We start from the raw sequence: 21,014 nt of genomic DNA, 5'->3' as shown, positions 1-21,014 counted from the left end.
CACTGTCTTTCAGATAAGACATTAAACCGAACTGCACCTGGCATTTTGGGTGGATTCTTGGCCACTATTTCGAAGAACAGGAAAGTTCTCCCGAGTGTCCTTGGTCAATAATTATCCCCCAGCCAAAATCATTGAAAATATCAGTTGTCTGATCATTATCACATCACTGTACAGAAGCTAGATGCTGCTATTCCTACATTACAACTAGAGTACTTCATTGGCTATAAGGGGTTCTGAAACATCCTGAGGTTTTGAAAGGTGCTATGGAAATACAAGTTCCTATTTTATTTGGATTTTGGGATGAGGACAGGATTATGCTTTGTGATAATGCTGGAACAGTGACATTTTTTTGATCCAGCTTTTGGTCACCTGACTTAATGCCTCCTTATGTGCTCGGTGTCATACTTTGTTTTATAATGTTCTTGTGATGTGCCTTGGGATGTTTTATCATTGTAAAGACACTTTATTCATATAAATTGGTCATTTTGTAATCCATCCTGACACATTGTAGTAATGAGGTAAAAGAAGCTGGTGCACCATACACCAGCGTGGAGTCAGTCTTTGGGAAGAGGAAGACAGAACATTAAATTAAGGAGGGAAAAGTTACATGGCTATGTTTAGTGTCATTATTTTATCGTGTGTGTTGAAATAGAACCTGGTCTTTCTGTTTCAGAGCTGTCTCCACACTGACCGGGTCACTCGATGCCAGGAACGAGCTGTACAGTGATGGAGCTAAAGGTTTGGGTGGATGGAGTCCAGCGTGTGGTGTGTGGAGTCACTGAAGAGACCACCTGTCAGGAGGTGGTGATCGCACTAGCACAGGCCATAGGTGAGTGCCCAGACTAATTGGGATGGAATAGGGTGGGGTGATTGGGATGGGGGAATGGAATGAGATGAGTTTTGAATCAGATGGGAAGGGGTTGTACTGGGGCAATGGGATGGAGAGTTGGGATTGGATGAGACAGTGATTCTGGTGCCATTACTGCAAACTCTGCCACTGAATAATACTGTCAAGAAACAGGCCAGGGTAACTGGGTCAAATGTTAGAACGCTCAAGGCCAAGACAAGTCTGGGGTCAGGCAGGGTGTAGGGTGGGGTCACAGTCAGACAGAGGTCAGGCAGGGTGTAGTGTTGGGTCACAGGGTCAGACAGGGTCCAGAACGGTGTAGTGTGAGGTCATGGGGTCAGGAAGGGAGTGGTGATGGATGGCCAACAACTTGGGAACTGTGAAAACTGACTACTAGAGCATCCTGGATTTTAATTGCTCCACCATTGACAGCCATACCTTCAGTTGCCTGGGTCCTAAGCTCTGGAATTCCCTCCCTGAACCTCTCTGCCTCTCTCTCCTCGGGTGGGATTTTCCGCACCTGCCGGGATCTTCTGGTCCCGCTGCAAGTCAATGGGGTCTGGCTGGGGCACCACCCCGCCCGCGGCTGGTCCCACCGCAAGTCAATGGGGTCTGGCTGGGGCACCACCCCGCCCGCAGCTGGTCCCACCGCAAGTCAATGGGGTCTGGCTGGGGCACTGCCTCACCCGGGGCTGGTCCTGCTGCAAGTCAATGGGTTCTGGCTGGGGCACCGCCCCGCCCGCAGCTGGTGCTGCTGCAAGTCAATGGGGTCTGGCTGGGGCACCGCCCCGCCCGCAGCTGGTGCTGCGGCAAGTCAGTGGGGTCTGGCTGGGGCACCGCCCCGCCCGGGGCTGGTCCTGCCCACGACAGGGCCGGAAAATCCGAGCCCTCTTTAAGAGAGTCTGTAAAACCCACCTCTTTGACCAAGCTTTTGGTCACCTCTCCTAATATCTACTGATGTGGCTAAATGTCAAATTTTTGTTTGACAACACTGCTGGGAAGCACCTTGGGACGTTTGACTATGTTAAAGGTGCAAAATAAAGGCACACTATTATTTCTACTGGGTATTGCTTCATGTACCTCTTGTTACCATGCCCGCTGGAAAAACTGACCATTATCTGATGAGGTGTGAATTCTTTCCATTTTTAAATAAGCTGTGTGGAGGGAAAATTCCTTACAATTAGTGTTAGAGGTTTGGGGGGTGGGGGGTGGGTTTGTATGGAGTGTGGGACGGAGGCCAGTCAGAGGACACATCCACCCACGTGCTCTGAGTCTAGCTCCTCACTAACTGAGAGACAGATGCATCATTCAGAAATTCAACATTAGCACCCTGGATTAATTTAAAAATCAGGCACTTTGAGGGTTCAGGTTGGACATTCTATTTAACTTTTTGGCTAGAGACCAGGCAGCTGAAGGCTGGAGCAATTAAAATCAGGGAAGCTCAAGAGGCTGGAATCAGTGAGGTACAGACATCTCTGAGGGGTGTGGAACTGGAGGGGGTTACAGAGATAGTGAGGGGCGAGGCCATGGATCAGTAATCGTTAGGCCTGTCACTAGGTTAGACAATGGTAGAAAGCCACTTGTGATTTTGCAGTTCTGACGGACAATATCAGTAGATGTTGGATATTAATTCTGCCTAAAGCAGTGAGAGACCAGTGTTAATGGTCCAGTTCTTTAAGCCATATTGAGTCCTCAAAAATGAAGTTTATTGAATGAATCTCCTAGCTGGCCGTCCGCTTTCTGAAAATATGATAACAGGACATTCAGTAATCTCGTCGATTGTGCTCCGTCCAATAACTGCCGATCAATTTCAGATTCATTGCACATTTCACTGTCACGTGGCTGCTGTTTTGTGAATATTCTCACATAGCAACAGAACTTTTCACCAGTGCCAGCAGAAAAAAAACGAGGCAGGAGAAGGATAAGATTTAGAAGGTCACAAATTTACCATCCCACAAGGATTTCTATTCCAAGCTGAGTTTCCTAATCTCGCACACAGTCAGGGAGTTGGAAAAGATCACAATCCTGGTTTTTAAGATTATTTCTCATTCTTAAGATGTGAGCATTGCTGGCAAAGCAATTTATTTATCTTTATTTACATTTATTTTTCCATCTCTTGTATCCCTTGAGAAGGTCTCATTTTTAATACAACTGAATGACTGGCTAGGTAACTTTAGAGGGAAGTTAAGAGTCAATGATGTTGATGTGGAATTGGAGTTACATATAGTCCAAGACAGGATAAGCACGACAGGTTTCCTCCCTCAAAGGACATTAATAGACCAGCTGGGTGGAGGGCAGAAAGATTAAATGATAAAGGGCCCTTGAGAGGGTGCAGCGAATGTTTCCCAGAATGGTTCGTGAATGAGATAGTTCAGCTACGAGGTTAGGTTGGATAAGTTAGGATTGTTCTCCTTGGAGCAAAAGAAATTGAGGGGAGATTTAATAAAGGCGTCCAAGATTATGACCGTTTTGGATAAAGTAGATGAGGAAAAGCTGTTCCCATTAGCTGATGGTACAAGGACTAGCGGGCACAGATTTAAGATTTTGGGCAAGAGATGCAAGGGGGGATGTGAGGAAGAACATTTTGCTCAGCAAGCGGCAATGACCTGAAAGTCACTGCCTATGAGGGTGGTGGAAACAAAGGCAATCAGTGATTTCAAAAGGAAATTGGATGGGCACTTGTAGCCCTGCAAATTTATTTCCTTCAATAATAGAGCAGGAAATGGATTGCCCTACAGAGAGCTGGCATGGACTCAATGGGCTCAATGACTGTTTGAACACCTCCTAATAAATAAATCTCTCAACCCTCGCTGCTGTAAGGAGAACAATCCACACCTTTATTTCCTGGAGACCTCGGGCTCTTTCCTGTAGGAACACTCCCCGTCCCCCACCTTGCAGTCAAACCGCGTTGATTTGAACTCTGACATTTGAACCTTGCTCCCACTGCAGGTCAGACCGGCCGCTACGTGTTGATTCAGAAACTGCGCGACAGCGAGCGCCAGCTGCTGGCCAACGAGAGCCCGCTGCAACTGCTGGCCAAGAGCGGGCAGTACGCCAACGATGTCCGATTCCTGTTACGCCGCACGGGCTCCGCTCACTCAGAGAGACCGGTCTCGGGCAACGCTGCTCAGAATCTGGAACCTTCGCTCAGCAGGGCTGCCCTCCTCCCTGCCAAGCCCACCAATCCCGAGCTCCCAAAGCGGCGCGAGCCGAAGAAATCCCTGACGTTCACAGGCGGGTCGCTGGGTGCCCCTGACCTCACCCTCCAGAACAAATGGCGGGGCAAGAAGCTAAACGGTGCAGAGGGCCAAGGCAACGCCTCCAAGCCCCCGGCGAGCAAGGAAGATCTCTTCAAACTGATCCTAACTCAGCAGGAGAAGCTGAGCTCCGTCTCTGCCCAGCACGAATCTTTCGACTGCCAGATTAAGTCCTGGGAACAGCCGGGCGTTCCCAACTTCGAGAAGCAGCTGGTGCAGCTGGAGCAGGCCATCAGGAGGAATGAGGGGGAGCTCGAGGAGGAACAGTTCTGGGAGAGGGAGCTGCAGCTGGAGAAGGAGCGGGAGAGGGAGCTGCAAAGGCACCTGAGCAAACTGAAGCAAAGCTTCAGGGAGAACATGCAGAGGCTGCATGAGATTAGCAGCAGAACCGAACTGTTGGACAGGGAAATCCTGCAGGAGGAGGGGGACCGGGCGAGGAGGTTGAAAGCGTCTCACAGAGCGAGTCACACCAGCACCAGGGAGGCCATCGACCGAGTGAGGGCAGAGATCGAAGCAAAAGCACAGCAGAACCAGCAAATACAGACATCGATCATTGACGTAGGGAGAACGTTAGAGGAAGCGGACAGGAGATTGCAGGTGAGATTTAAGCCTGGCGGGGGGGGAAGATGGTGCATAAAATTATACACCGCAGAAGGAAGCCATTTGGTCCATCATGCCTGTGCCATCCCTTTTTGAAAGAACTATACGATTAGTCACACTCAAGCCAACTGTTTTCTCATAGCCCTGTAAATGTTTCCAAATATTCATCCAATTTCATTTTGAAAGTTATTATTGAATCGGCTTCCTTTTCAGGGAGCACATTCCAGATCACAACTCGCTGGAAACAAAAAAAAAAAATGTTTCCCAATAACTACCCAGCTCAATTTTTCCCAATCGTCTTAAATCTGTGTCCTCTGACCATCCTGCCACTGGAAACAGTTTAACCTTATTTACTCCATCCAAACCGCTCATGATTTTGAACACCTTTATTAAATCTCCCCTCCACATTCTCTGTTCTAAGGAAAACAATCTCACCTTCTCCAGTCTCTTCACATTAACTGAAGCCCCCTCATCCCTGATACTATTCCAATAAATCTCCTCTGCTCCCTCTCCAAGGCCTTGACATCCTTCCTAAAGTGTGGGGTGTCCAGAATTTAACACCATACTCCAGCTGAGACCAAACCAGAGTTTAAAAGAGGTTTAGGTTTGTGGATGTAGCATCTCAGTTTAAATGTTGAGCAGATGAGTGGAGTTTAGATACATATCAGGCATGAAAGATAGGATCAGGAGGAGACGATTCAGCCCTTCGAGCCTGTTCTGCCATTCAGTTAGATCATGGCTGACCTGTATCTTAACTCCATTTACCCGCCTGGGTTCGTAACCCTTAATACCCTGACCCAACAAAAATCCATCGATCCCAGTTTTAAAATTTTCAATTGATCCCCAACCTCGACAGCATTTTAATGGAGAGAGTTTTAGGTTTCCACTACCTTTTGTGTGAAGACGTGCTTCCTGATATCACCCCTGGAAGTCCTGGATCTATTTTTAAGGTTATGCCCCCTTGTTCTGGACTCTCCCACTGGAGGAAATAATTTCCTCTCTATCTACCCTGTTGATTCCTTTACTCATCTAAACAGCTTGGTTAGAACACTCCCAAATCTTCTAGACTCTTTGGAATACAACCTATGACCCATGACCTCCCCATGATCAGATCAGGGTGGGTGTGCAGACGATGACGTAGTGGCAATGTCACAGGACTAGTAATCCAGGAAACACAGGTCCAGATCCCACCACCACAGCTGGTAGCATTTAAATTCAATTAGTAAAATTTGGAATTGAAAACTAGTCTCAGTAATAGTGACCATGAAACCATTGTTGATTGTCATTAAAAACCCATCTGGTTCACTAATGCCCTTTAAGGGAGGAAATCTGCTGTCCTCACCTGGGTCTGGCCTACATGGGACTCCAGACCCACAACAACGTGGTTGACTTTTAAGTGCCCTCTGAAATGGCCTAACAAGGCAGTTAGGGATGGGCAATAAATGCTGACCTTGCCAGCGACGCCCATATCCCATGAAAGAATTAAGAAAAAAAATGAATGGCAGTACAGCCTTGTGGGACTGAATGGCCTCCCCCAATTACTAACCTACACCTTGGATCTTGATCTTGACATTGGAATTGAAGAATACATTTCAATAGTCAGAACAGGAATGAGCAGCTTTCTCCCCCTCTGAGCACAGAGATATCGAGACCACTTGTGTTGTCCATCTCACCAGCTTGAGTGAGAGCCTGCAAGACCCAGCATAGAGCAGGTGAAACTTGGGATAAATCTCTCCGTTCTGAATTTCACTTGATTTTAAGCCACGGCTTGTTGGGTAGCAATTTTGCCTCTTGAGTCAAAAGGTTGTGGGTTCTGGACCCACTCCGGAGACTTGAATCTATAATCCAAGCTGACACTTCCAGTGCAGTACTGAGGGAATGCAGCACTGTCAAGAGGGACAGCACTAAGGGAGCGCTGACTGTCTGGAGAGTCAGTACTAAAGGAGCGCTGTGCTGTGCTGTCACAGGAGCAGTTCTCGGTGAGTGCTACGCTGTCCGAGCAGCAATACTGAAGGATTGCTGCACTGTCAGAGGAGCTGTGCTGAGGGGCTGTACTGAGGGAGTGCTGCGCTGTTGGAGGTGCAGTCTTTTGGATGGGACATTAAACCAAAGCCCTGTCTGCACACTCAGATAGGTGTAAAACATTCTATAGCACTATTTCCAAGAAGAGCAGGGGAGTTATCCCTGGTGTCTTCAACAATATTTATTCCTCAACCAACACCGCTAAAACTGAATATCAGGACATTATCATATTGCTGTTTGTGGGATCTCTGTGTGTAAATTGGGTCTTGCATTTCCTACATTATAACAATGACTAAAACTTCAAAAAAACTTCATTGCCTATAAAGCGCTTTGAGAAATCCTGAGGTCACAAAATGCTATATAAATGCAATCTTTCATTTTTTTTCCTTTTTCCCCTCCGGCAGTTTAGCGCATCCTCACTACTGCCCCTCCGACAGTGCAGTGCTACATCACACATATGAATTGGGAGCAGGAGCAAGACCATTCATGCCTCGAGCCTGCTCCACTTTAAATAAGAACATGTCTGATCTGTTTGTAGCCTCAACTCGGCGCTCCCTCGGTGCTGCCCCTCTGACAGTGCAGCGCTCCCTCAGTGCTGCCCCTCTGACAGTGCCGCGCTCCCTCAGTGCTGCCCCTCTGACAGTGCCGCGCTCCCTCAGTGCTGCCCCTCTGACAGTGCCGCGCTCCCTCAGTACTGCCCCTCTGACAGTGCAGCGCTCCCTCAGTGCTGCCCCTCTGACAGTGCAGCGCTCCCTCAGTGCTGCCCCCTCTGACAGTGCAGCGCTCCCTCGGTGCTGCCCCCTCTGACAGTGCAGCGCTCCTGCGGTGCCGCCCCTCTGACAGTGCAGCGCTCCCTCAGTGCCGCCCCTCTGACAGTGCAGCGCTCCCTCAGTGCCGCCCCTCTGACAGTGCGGCGCTCCCTCGGCGCTGCCCCTCCGACAGTGCAGCGCTCCCTCAGTGCTGCCCCCTCTGACAGTGCGGCGCTCCCTCGGCGCTGCCCCTCTGACAGTGCCGCGCTCCCTCGGCGCTGCCCCTCTGACAGTGCCGCGCTCCCTCACTGCTGGCCCTCCGACAGTGCCGCGCTCCCTCGGCGCTGCCCCTCCGACAGTGCGGCGCTGCCCCTCCGACAGTGCAGCGCTCCCTCAGTGCGCCCCCTCTGACAGTGCAGCGCTCCTGCGGTGCCGCCCCTCTGACAGTGCAGCGCTCCCTCAGTGCCGCCCCTCTGACAGTGCAGCGCTCCCTCAGTGCCGCCCCTCTGACAGTGCAACGCTCCCTCAGTGCTGCCCCTCTGACAGTGCAGCGCTCCCTCAGTGCTGCCCCTCTGACAGTGCAGCGCTCCCTCAGTGCTGCCCCCTCTGACAGTGCAGCGCTCCCTCGGTGCTGCCCCCTCTGACAGTGCAGCGCTCCCTCAGTGCTGCCCTTCTGACAGTGCAGCGCTCCCTCAGTGCTGCCCCTCTGACAGTGCCGCGCTCCCTCAGTGCTGCCCCTCCGACAGTGCCGCGCTCCCTCAGTGCTGCCCCTCCGACAGTGCAGCGCTCCCTCAGTGCTGCCCCTCCGACAGTGCAGCGCTCTCTCAGTGCTGACAATGTGCACATTCCACCATTGGTGGAAATGTCTTCAGCTGCCTGCGCCCAAAGCTCTGGAATTCCCACCCCTAAATCTTTCTACCTCCCTCTTATTTAAACTACTCCTTAAAACCTACCTCTTTAACCAAACTTATGGTCACTTTTAGTGCAGCACTAATATCTCCTTGTGTGATTTGGTTTCTAATTCTCGTGTGATAAAGCAGCTGTGAATGCGTTGGAATGTTTTATTATATTAAAGACGCTACAGAAATACAAGTTGCTGTTGCTTTGCTGTTTGTGGGAGATGCTGTGCACATGTTGGTCGTCGCATTTCCATAACTGCAAAAGTAACTAACATTCAAAAGAACTTCCTGGCTGTCAAGTGCTTTCAGATGTCCTTAAGGTTGTGAAAAGTCCTATAGAAATTCATGTCTTCCTGATTTCGGTACAACAACAGCTCCCATTTGTCTGATCTGAAACACACAGCTCTGGCGCCACCCTATGGTGAACACAAACCATTGCTCGGTGTAGCCAGGACATTTACAAATTCTCAGATTGTTGCTCTGGGTCAATTTATTCAGGAGTCACAAGGCGGAGGTGTTAGTTTAGCAATCAATATTGGGAAATCACTAGAGTCTAGATTTAAGAACAGGGTGACTAAACACCTTAAACATTTTTCAGCTGATCAGAGATAGACGTGATAAAGGTTAGGTCATGTCTGAGATTTTTGTTTGAAGAGGTGGACAAGGAAAGTAGTGAACAGGGAAATGTCGATCCATGTTGTTTGTATAGAGTTCCAGAAGGCATTTGATAAAGTCTCTCATAAGAGTGAGTTAATTAAAGCCGAAGCTCATGGAATTGAAGACAAATTATTGACTTGGTCAGGAAATTGGCTTAGTGGCAGGAGAAAGAGAGGAGGAATAATAGCAGGTAGTCTAATTAGCAGGACGTGGTGTCCCACACTATATTAGGGCCTCAATTATTCACCATAGTCATTACAGTCCTAGATAATGAGATGGAAAGCCACATATCCAAGATTTCTAAGGACACAAAGATTATCGTAAGCATTGTAGATGGAAGCATTAAATTACAAAGAGATATTGATAGATCAAGTGAATGGGAAAAATTATGGCAAATGGATTTCAGTTTGGCAAATGAGTCATCCGCTTTGGAACTAAAAAGGATAAAACAGAGTACTTTCTAAATGGTGAAAAGCTAGAAACAATGGAGGTCCAGAGATTTGGGGATCCAGGCACATATAGAACATTAAAATGTCATGAACAGGTACAGAAAATAATCAAAAACACTAATGGAACACTGCCCTTTATATCCAGAATACAAGTGGGGGGGAAGTTGTGCTACATCTAGCTAAAGCCCTGGTTAGACCACACCTGGAATAACTGTTCAGTTCTGGGCACCACATCTTTGGAAGGATATATGAACCTTGGAGGAAGTGCAGTGTAGACGTTCCAGAATGGCACCTGGACTCCAATGGCTAAATTACAAAGAGTGATTACACCAACTGGGTTTATATTCCCTGGAATATAGAAGGTGAAGAGGTGACTTGGTCGAAGTTTCCATGATATAGGAATAGATAGAGAGAAGATATTTCTGCTGGTTGTCAAGTCTAGGACTAGGGAGCATTGTCTAAACATTAGAGCCAAACCTTTGTGTGTACAAGTATTTCCTAATTTCTTCCACCAAATGGTGGTAGAAGTTTGGAACCGTCTTTTCAAACAGCAGTATTGCTAGATCAATTAGTCATTTTAAATCTGAGATTGACATTGTTGTTATCTAAAGGTATTAAGGGACTGGGTAAATGGAGATAGATTGCAGATCAGCCACCATCTCGTTGAATGGTGGAACAGAGTGGAGCTGTTGAATAGCCTCCTTCTGTCCCTGTGCATTACAGCCACCTCAGAGCGTTGATTTAAATTCTCTTCCAAAAGATAGCACCTCCAACACTGCAGCGTTCCCTCGGTGGTGACCTTCCGACAGCGCCGCGTTCCCTAGGTACTGACCCTCCGACAGTGCCGCGTTCCCTTGGTACCGCATGGGGAATGTCAGCCTGAATCATTTGCTCAAGTCTCTGCAGTGCAAAGTTCCGCTTTCTGACTCAGAGGTGGCAGTGCTGCTCCCATGGCTGATACTGGGCAATGTGAACAGAACCACTCTCCCCATGCCCAAGTCATACATAGTGCTGCCCTCTGCTCTGCTCCACATCCTTTTGTGTTTGACTGTCAGGAAGCTGGATTTGGATTACTTAGGGTTTAGTGTTCCTGGTCCCACGATTTAGGAGGAGGGACTGAGTTGAGAACAAGGTTAGAAATGAGTGCATTGGGTGGGCTCCCTGACTCATTCCTGACTCTGAGCGATCTTACCACTTGTACTTGTGTGTCTTTTTGTTTTTGTTCCTTATTTCTGAATGAGAGTCATGTTTTTTAGGCCAAAACGCAAGAGCTGGAGGAATTAAATAAGGAGCTGAGACAGTGTAACTTACAACAATTTATCCAGCAAACTGGCAGTGGGGGAACGCAAGCCAGAAACGAAGAGGAGTCAACGACAGATGAACCAAACCAGCAACAGCTGTCTACTCACTGGAATGGAGGTGAGGAAATAGTCATTGTCACAATAACATCTCAATCCCACGGAGAACCCTTCCAGCAAGGTCAAACATCCAAAATGGTGATTCATTCACGTGTAAGGAGGAGCAAAGGACACCAAATAGGAGTCATAGAAGGGAACTTGGTGGAGGTGTGGGGGGGAGAGAGAGAGAGAGTTAAACAAGACCATTCCCAGTCAGAGAAATCCTTTAGGAAGCATTTAGGCCTTGGAGAGAGTGCAGAGGAGATTTACGAGGATGGCATAAGGAATGAACAACTTCAGTCATGTGGAGAGACTTGAGAAGTTGGGTTGGTTCTCCTTGAAGCAGAGAAGTTTAAGAGGAGATTTGATCGAGATGCTCAAAATCGCGAGGAGTTTTTTGGTCGGGTTGGTAACCAGAAGACACAGATTTAGGGCAAATAGGCAAGAGAACCAGAGGGGAGATGAAGAGAATGTTTGTGTTTTTTTTAAGCAGTGAGTTGTGATCTGGAATGCACGGCCTGAAAAAATGGTGAACGCAGATTCAACTTTGAAAAGGGAATTGGATAAATACTTGAAGGGGAAAGAGCAGGAGTGATTGGGACTATTTGGATGGATCTTTTAAAGAGCTGGTACAGGCATGATTTACTGAATGGCCTCCTTCTGTGCTGTATCATTCTATGATCAGTTCTAAAAACTTTCCTTCTCTAGTTTGAACTGTCCGTTCTGAAGTAATTTTGCAGGTTAACTTTTTCTGCACCTCCTTTACCCCTCTGTAAGAACCTCTCTGATGCTTCCTTTCAAGGCTGAATAGGCAGAGTGTCCAGCCTCTCCCAATAACTCAAAGCCTCAGGTTTGGGGCTTAATTGAGATGGTGAGAGGTGCAGAGGGTCTGAGGAAGTGAGTCTGTAACTCCTGACAGCTGAAGGTCAGCCCTTGATGGTGACTGTGGGGGGGTGGGGAAAGCTGTGCCAGAGAGAGATGAGTTGTGAGGCTGGACAAGGTTGACAGTCCCAGAGGAGATTAAGGAATTGGTGATGGGGAATGAGCAGCATCATGTTCATTTGGGTAGAATGGATTTCATGCTGTGCTTCTTCTCTGATTTCCTCCCCCTTTCGGCCTCTCGAGTCTCCTCCGCCATTCAGTAAGATCGTGGCTGATCTGAATGTAACCACAACTTCACATTCCTGCTTACCCCTAACAACCTTTCATCCCCTTGTTAATCAAGAATCTACCTACCTCTGCCTTAAAAATATTCAAGGACTCTACCTCAACTACTTTTTGAATTCCAAAGTCTCTCAACCCTCAGAGAAAACATTTTTCCTCATCTTTGTCCTAAATGAGTGACACCTTATTTTGAAAGTGACCCCAAATTCTAGATTCTCTAACAAGAGGAAACAGCCTCTCCACATCCACCCTGTCAACACCCCTCAGGATCTTATATGTTTCAATCATGTTGCCTCTTAATCTTCTAAACTCCAGTGGATACAAGCCTAGTCTGTCCAACCTTTCCTCTTAAGACAACCCACCCATTCCAGGTATTAATCTGGTAAACTTTCTCTGAACTACTTCCACTGCATTTACATCTTTCCTTAAATAAGGAGACCCGTACTGTACAAAGTACTCCCAGATGCCCTGTATAACTGAAGCATAACCTCCCTACTTCTGTATTCAATTCTTCTCGCAATGAATGATAACATTCTATTAGCTTTCCTAATTACTTGCTGCACCTGTATGCTAATCTTTTGCGATTCATGCACTAAGATACCCAGATCGCTCTGCATCTCAGAGCTCTGCAACTCTCACCATTTAGATAATATGCTTCTTTTTTATTCGTCCTGCTAAATTGGACAATCTCACATTATTCTCCATTTGCCAGATCCTTGTCCACTCACCTAACCTATCTGTACCCTTTTGTAGCCTCCTTATGTTATCTTCACAACTCACTTTCCTATCTATCTTTGTGTTATCAGCAAATTTAGCAAGCAAACCCTTGGTTCCTTCATCCAAATCATTTATATAAATTGTAAAAAGCACTGATCCCTGTGGCACACCACTCATCACATCCTGCCAACCAGAAAATGACCCATTTATGCTAACACTCTGCTTCCTGTTAGCTAACCAATCTTCTATCCATGCTAGTATATTACCCCCTACTCCATGAGCTTTCATTTTCCGCAATAACCTTTGATGAGGCACCTTATCAAATGCCTTCTGGAAATCTAAGTACAGTACATCCACTGGCTATAAAAACAGAAAACGCAAGAAAAACTCAGCAGGTCTGACCGCATCTGCAGAGGGAGAAACGGTTAATGTTTCGAGTCCGTTTGACTTCTTCAGAGCTAAAGAGAAGTAGGAATGTGATGAAATTTATATTGTTTAAAGGGGTGGAGCAGATGAAGCTGGAAAGAAGGGCAGCAATAGTTGGGAGCTAAGGAGAGACTGACAGATGTCATGGACACGATGCAAAAGGAGTGGGAGTTAGTGGTAAGGACTAAAGAAGGTGCTGATAGTGGCATAAAGGTAAGAAAGCAGAATGTGATAATAGCAGAACCAGTGTCAACACTCTGTGAAAGGAGCAACTTGGACCAAGTAACAGATGGACCTTTTGGGGGTGGGGTGGGGGAGGGGATGGTGGTTTGGGGAAAAAGGATAGAAAAAAGGATTTAAAAAGGGGGATAAAACAATGAATAAAAATAACTAAATAGACAATAAAAATAATTTTTTAACAAGGGATTGAAAAGGGGGTGAAGATAGAGGAGGGAGTTCATGGTCTGAAGTTGTTGAATTCAGTGTTAAGTCCGGAAGGCTGTAAAGTGCCTAATCGGAAGATGAGGTGCTGTTCCTCCAGTTTGCGTTGAGCTTCACTGGAACATTGCAGCAAGCCAAGGACAGACGTGTGGGCATGAGAGCAGGGTGGAGTGTTAAAATGGCAAGCGACAGGAAGGTCTGGGTCATGCTTGCTGACAGACTGAAGGTGTTCCACAAAATGGTGTCACAATCTGCATTTGGTCTCTCCAATGTAGAGGAGACTGTATTGGGAGTAGCGAATGCAGTCGGCCAAATTGAAGGAGGTGCAAATGAAGCTTGCTTCACCTTAAAGGAGTGTTTGGGCCCTTGGATGATGAGGAGGGAGGAGGTAAAAAGGCAGGTGTTACACCTTCTGCGATTGAATGGGAAAGTGCTGTGGGAAGGGTGTTGAGGTGTTGGGGGTGATGGAGGAGTGGACCAGGGTGTCCTGGAGGGAACAGCCTCTACGGAATGCCGACGGGGGGTGGTGGGGGGGAAGATGTGTTTGGTGATGGCATCATGCTGGAGTTGGTGGAAATGGCGTGGGATAATCCTTTGAATGCAGAGTTTGGTGGAGTGAAAAGTGAGGACAAGGGGGACCCTATTTTCCAACCTAATGGAACCTTCCCTGAACCTAGTGAATTTTGGAAAATTAGAACCAATGCATCAATTATCTCACTAACCACTTCTTTCAAGACCTTAGAGTGAAGTCCACCTGGACCTGGGGATTTGTCAGCCCGCAGCCCCAACAATTTGCTCAATACCACTTCCCTGATGATCGTAATTTTCTTGAGTTCCTCCCTCCCGTCCAATTCCTGATTTACAGCTATTTCTGGGAATTTACTCGTATCCTCTATTTCGAAGGCTGATGCAAAATGCCTATTCAATTCACCTGGCATCTCCTTATTTTCCATTTGTAACTCCCCAGATTCACTTTCTATAGGACCAACGCTCACTTTGTTAACTCTTTTTTAAAAAATATCTACAGAAACTCTGACTATCTATCTTTATATTTCTTGCTAGCTTTCTCTCGTAGTTTAATTTTTCCTTCCTTATTAAGCTTTTAGCCATTCTTTGGTGTTTTTTATATTCTGTCTGTGGGCCATACGTCCCAAAGACATGTGGATCTGATCAAACAGCATGACCCAGCCGCTGTTCACAGCGGGTAAGGCACAGACCGCCCCAACCAGCCTGGGCTTGCAAAACTCAAAACAGTGTTCAAAATTAGATGTAATCCTGCGATTGGACAACATTTGCTAAATAATCCTCAGTGTGCTAAGAATTATGCTGACAACCAAATTAAGATTGTCAGTTGGGCTCGCAGTGTGGCGCATTTGTGTGTGCTGGAAGCTACATATATTAATACACATGTCCCTGTTCTTTGCAGACAGAGAGAATATGTACACACATTGCACCTGTTTCAGCTGAACAAAATAAGTGACAGCCATTTGCTGGTTCATTCCTCAAGACAATGCCTTGACCAATCAGAGTCGAGCTGCCTGGTTTAAATTTCAAATAATGCTTGGCAGTTAACTCTCAGTCACCATCAACTGGTGCACTCGCCATGGAAACTCCTCTACCAATCAGAGTCCACTTGCCAACCAACCAGAGTCCACTTGCCAACTAATCAGCACTCTCTTCTCACACGTTATAAATTTGTTGTCCGCCTTGGATTTGTGTTCTTGTGAAATGTCCTGATGAATGCAAGATGAAAAGCTTTGACAAAAAATGTCTCCTTTCTTAGTTAACCATGGGTGGTGGATCCTCCTCTTGGAATTTAGTGGTCAATCAACTTGCTAGTTTCCTGTGATGTCACAGTTGTTTTTTGCACTCAATTTCTGTAAGCTGAGCATGTGCTGCTTTATGGTCTCTCTCTCTGATCTCCACTCTGCTTTATGGGCTCTCTCTCTTTGAACTCCGCACTGCTTTATGGGATCTCCAAAGTACTGTCCTTCCAACAGGGCAGCCTCCCTCAGTACTGACCCTCCATTGGTGCAGCACTCCCTCAGTACTGATCCCCTAACAGTCCAGTCTCCCTCAGTACTCACTTTCCGACAGTGCAGCACCCCCTCAGTACTGACCATGACAGTACAATGTTCCCTCTGTCCTGACCCTTTAACAGTGCGCCACTCCCTCTGTACTGTCCCTGCAGTATTCCCTCAGCACTGGCGTCCCCCCACACAATTGTGCAGCAGCACTCCCTCAGCACTGACCCTCCAACAGTGCAGCACTCCCTCAACAAGAAATCTATAAATGCTTCAAACCTATAGGATTATAATTTATAAAATCCTAGAATCTTACAGAAGCAGGCTTTTCATTACATTGTTCCTCTGCTGGTTCAATGCAGGAACTATCCAATTACCCACTCTCCCCCCCTGCCCTTTCCCATAGGCCTGCAATTTTTTCCCTTGTCAAGTTTTTATCCAATTCCCTTTTGGAAATTACTATTGAATCTGCTTCCACCACCCTGTCAGGTAACAACAACTCAATAAGTAAAAAAAAAACACTTCATTTCCCCACTGGCTCATTTCTGATCATTTTAAGCCTGCCTCCTCTGGTTACCAGCCCTCTAGGTCACTGGAAATAGTTCCTCCTTACTTACTGTATCAAAATCCTTCATGATTTTGAACGTCTCTATTAAATCTCCCCTTAATCTCCTCTGCTCTGAGAACAATCCCAGTTTTACCTCTTTCCCCATAACTGAAGTCCCTCATCCCTGATACCCGATCTCTTCTGTACCCTGTCCAACATGTTGACATCCCTCCTGAAGTGCAGTGCCCAAATTGGACTCAGTACTCAAGTTGGGGCTTAACTCATGTTTTATAAATATTTACTATAAGTTCCTTGCTCTTGAACGCTACTCCTCTGTTAATAAAGCCAAGAATTCCATTTGCTTTTAAACTGCCTTCTCAACTTGTTACGTCACCTTCAAAGATTTGTGTACATATACCCACAGGTCTCTCTGTTTCCACATCCCCTTTAAAATCGGACCATTTAGTTTATATTGACGCTGTACATTTCTGCTCCCAAAATGAATCACTTCACATTTCTGTGTTAAATTTCATGTGAAATGTGTCTACTTATTTCACCACTCTGTCTATGGCCTCTTGAAGTCTGTTACTATACTCCTCATTGTTTAGTACATTTCTAAGTTTCGTATCACCTTTGTGTGATAGTTACAGTTACTCACTGACCTGCGCGTGGTAGTTACACTAACTTACTCACTCAAGCATGACAGTTACTCTAACTCACTGAGTCATGTGATAGTTAACACTAACTCACCGACCTGAGTGTGAGACAGCAAACCCATTTTATTTCATTTTTATTTTTACAGATATTCACACTTCAGAAATCGACTCCCCGCCACGGCAGACAGCAAAACAGTTCCTGGGGAATCCACGAAACCTGCAGAACCCTCTGGTGTCGAGCCTAAACCCGGAAGGTGTGTTCGTTTGAACTGAGTGCATGCCTTGTGCTAACACTAGCCTTTGGCAAGTGGCCCGTTAACACCAGCATCTGAAGCTTTGAGGTGGCTAATGTCTGAACTTGTAAATTTCAGCTTTTCAGTTTCAGGATGATATATACATACCCCGCTATGTATATATATTATCTGGTCGTGGTGCAGTATCTGCATGAGCCATGGTGACCTCTCTCTGCCTCCCTCTCCCTCTCTCTCTCCTCCCTCCCTCTTGCAGTCTCTTTTTATTTGATGCTGTGCATCAACTTTCAATTAAGTGAGAATGACACAGAATAAGTTACAGTCTCCTCTGATCCCTGCGACATTGTCTCATGCGATCCTTCCTAAATCCCTTTTAGAAAACAATTCAAAAGGACATCTTTCTCTCATCCATTGATTGGATTTTATTTTAAACAGAATTACATAGAATAATCTTGCAGCACAGAACCAGGCAATTCGGCCCAACTGGTCCATGTAGGCTCCACGCGAGCCTATTCCCACCCCTTTTCATCTCACCCTATCAGCATATTCCTTTGTCTCTCATGTGTTTATTTAGCTTCCTCTTAAATGTATCTATTATTCACCTCAACCACACCCTGTGGCAGCAAGTTCCACATTCTCCCCACTCTCTGGGTTTAGAATTTTCTCATGGATTTCTCATGGATACATTGGAACATAGGACTTAGGAGCAGTAGTCCATTCAGCTCTTCGAGCCTGCTTCACCATTCAATAAGATCATGGCTGTTCTGGCCGTGCTCTCATCTCCGCTTTCCTGTCTGCCCTCCCCAACGTAACCCTTGACTCCCTTGTCTATCAAAAATCTGCCTAACTCAGCCTTGAATAAATTCAATGACCCAGCCTCCACTGCTCTCTGGAGAAGAGAATTCCACAGACTCACAACCCACTGAGAGAAACGTTTTCTCCTCATCTCCGTTTTAAAAGGGAGACTTTGTTTTGCAAAAATATACTTCTTTCAGATATTTTATGAATGAACATTACAAATTGGCAATCACAGAGTGCAATGATATTCAAGTTTTCTACCTAGATCATTTTGCACACTGAGGTACTTCAGTACAATACAAGGAACATTACAAACATTTCAAAATGGTCATTACAGAAAGTGCAATGGTATTTAAGTTGTCTACATAGATCATGTTGCACTCTGACGTGCTTCATTATAATTGTGATACATGTAATACTCACTGTATACCTTCAATGTGAGTCATACAGCCCGAGGGGTCTCGACAATTCCCAGCCCCTTGGTGCACTATGGCTGAAAGGTCTTAGAGAGTGGCCTTTCCCCCTCTGTGGCGGCTGCCCCAAGCTTTAGTGCATCCCGCAGCATGTAGTTCTGGACTTTGGAATGTGCCAGTCAAAGGGAGACTCTTATTCTTGAACTGTGTCCCCTAATTCTATTCTCATCTGCAAGTGGAAACATCCTCCTGGTATCTACCCCATCAAGCCCTCTCAGGATCTTATATCTTTCAGTAAGATCACCTCCCATTCTTCTAAACTCCAATGGGTATAGGCTTAACCTGTTCAACCTTTCTTCATAAGATAAGCCCTTCAGTCCAGGAATGAGTCACGTGAACATCCTCTGAACTGCTTCTAATGCTATTACATCTTTTTTCAAATAAGGAGACCAAAACTGTATGCAGCATTCCAGATTAGTGATTATCTTATGTTAATTGGTTCCTCTTTTCCTTTACCTGAGTTTATTCCCTCACCCCACCCACCGACTCTTTGGGATTCGGCTCCAATGGGCACCAAATAACCCGTTCTGGCCTCACCTAACAGAGGCTGAGCACTGGGGTGAATGTACCCTATTCTCTGTGGATTTGTGGAGGTTTCTGCCAAGGTTGACATACACCCTCCCCAAACCCTCGGAAATTCAGTTGAAATCAATGCCAGTGAGACATTGGAGTTGAGACATTATCACAGCTGATACTGGCTCCACCTGTTGTTCACGTGTGTAACTAGGTAGCAGTCAGGAACAGAAGCCCTGGCTGATTATCCTCTCTATAGCTCGGTCAGATTACTCTACTTTCATGCTCAGTGCCACACTGGATGCAACATTCCTCCCCACTCCTCCTCCCCGCTCATCCTCCCACACACAATATTGGGGGGTCACATCTTTGGAAACTTTTGCTCAAATGATCAATGCCTTGAAAGCTTATAGAGTTCAAGGTTTTTTAAGACACTGCAAGTCCTAAGGTTGTTGAATGAGGATACCATACATCGCACAGCACAGTCCCACCAAAGGTCTCACACATCAGAGCGACTAATAGTCCTAATCCCCCTCACACACTCTCCCTTTCTGTTTCCCCTTCTCTCCCCTCACCTCTCTATCACATTCCCTTGGTCTCCCCATCTCTCTCTCATTATCCTCTCTCCCCAGCTATCTCTCCATCCTTATCTCTATTTGTCCCTCCCTCTCTCTCCCATCTCCCTCTCTCCCCTCTCTCTTTCTTACTCTCACTTTACTCTCTCCCCCTCCCTCCCTCTCTCTCTCTTTTCTCTCTCTCTCTCTCCTCTTGTTATCTCTATGTGCATGCCAGTGTTGGGAAAATGATGGAGTTAAGGTTTGCAATATCTGGAATATCTGAAGGGACATCCTTTCAGTTACAGTTTCACTTAAAAGTAGTATAAAATGTATTTATTTTCAAATAACTAGAAAAAGTAGCTTTTTAAATTTCATGCCCCATTAACTTATTTACATAATTTTTTTGTTTCAGAATTTCATCATTGGATAGTAGGTAACTGACAAAAAGAGCACGAGACTGTTTGAAGCTATAAACTGAATTGAGGTTGATATTGTCTTAAAGTCATCTCTGCCCAATCTGGCCTGTACATTGAGAAAGAAATCTGTTAGGTTGGCTGTTAACAGTAGCATGTAAAGGAACCTGTCATTCTGAAATGTTTTAAACTTATTTTAAGTATATATTCAAAATAAATCAGAACTGGAAATCAATGCTCGTGTTTTATTGTGTATTTTTGTGATGATTTTCTACAATTTAAGTGGAAAATGCCAGAAATACAGAGCAGGTCAGTCATTGTAGAAAGAAAAAGAAAGACTTGCGTTGCTATAGCGCCTTTCAAAGAGCTTCACAGCCCATTAAGTACTTTCAAGTGTAGTCACTCTTATAATGTAGCCAAATGTTGCCAATTTGAACATGGCAAGCTCCCACAAACAATGTGGTAATGACTAAATAATCTGTTGCAGTCGTGTTGATTGAGGAATAAATATTGTCCAAGACACCGGGGAGAACTCCCTGCCGTTCTTCAAAAAATGGCCAAGGGGATTGTTATATCCACCTCCAAAAGATAGACCTCCAACAGTTCGGTGCTCCTTCAGCATTGCACCTCTGACAGTTCAGCGCTCCTTTAGAACTGATTCTCCAACAGTTCAGCACTCCTTCAGCACTGTCCTTGCAGCGCTCCCTCAGTACTAGCTCCCCCCGCCAAGAGTGCAGCACTCCCTCAGTACTACCCGCCCTCCAAGAATGCAGCGCTCCCTCAGTACTACCCCCCCTCCAAGAATGCAGCGCTCCCTCAGTACTACCCCCCTCCAAGAATGCAGCGCTCCCTCAGTATTACCCCCCCTCCAAGAATGCAGCGCTCCCTCAGTACTACCCCCCCCTCCAAGAATGCAGCGCTCCCTCAGTACTACCCCGCCTCTAAGAATGCAGCGCTCCCTCAGTACTACCCCCCCTTCAAGAATGCAGCGCTCCCTCAGTACTACCCCCCCTCTAAGAATGCAGCGCTCCCTCAGTACTACCCCCCCCTCCAAGAATGCAGCGCTCCCTCAGTACTACCCCCCCTCCAAGAATGCAGCGCTCCCTCAGTACTACCCCCCCTCTAAGAATGCAGCGCTCCCTCAGTACTACCCCTCT

At 46.3% G+C, this 21,014-nt stretch overlaps 1 protein-coding gene across 6 annotated transcripts in view; it reads left to right on the top strand.

The window, feature by feature from the left end:
* Positions 1-20,092, top strand: part of LOC144684914 (ras association domain-containing protein 8-like) — a 73,639-nt gene extending 53,547 nt beyond the window's left edge. For all 6 annotated transcript variants that reach the window (XM_078549320.1, XM_078549324.1, XM_078549319.1 and 3 more), the window contains 5 exons: positions 674-829; positions 3,797-4,701; positions 10,737-10,899; positions 16,999-17,106; positions 19,857-20,092. In XM_078549320.1, the coding sequence (XP_078405446.1) occupies positions 703-829; positions 3,797-4,701; positions 10,737-10,899; positions 16,999-17,106; positions 19,857-19,885 (1,332 nt within the window). In that variant the 5' untranslated portion in view covers positions 674-702 and the 3' untranslated portion in view covers positions 19,886-20,092. The remainder of the gene's footprint in view (positions 1-673; positions 830-3,796; positions 4,702-10,736; positions 10,900-16,998; positions 17,107-19,856) is intronic.
* The last annotated feature ends 922 nt before the right edge of the window (positions 20,093-21,014 follow it).

Source organism: Cetorhinus maximus, chromosome 9 (genome assembly GCF_964194155.1).
Source record: "Cetorhinus maximus chromosome 9, sCetMax3.hap1.1, whole genome shotgun sequence".
NCBI lineage: Eukaryota > Metazoa > Chordata > Chondrichthyes > Lamniformes > Cetorhinidae > Cetorhinus > Cetorhinus maximus.
The sequence above is the reverse complement of the archived record's forward strand: the minus strand, read 5'-3'. Positions and strand labels throughout refer to the sequence as shown.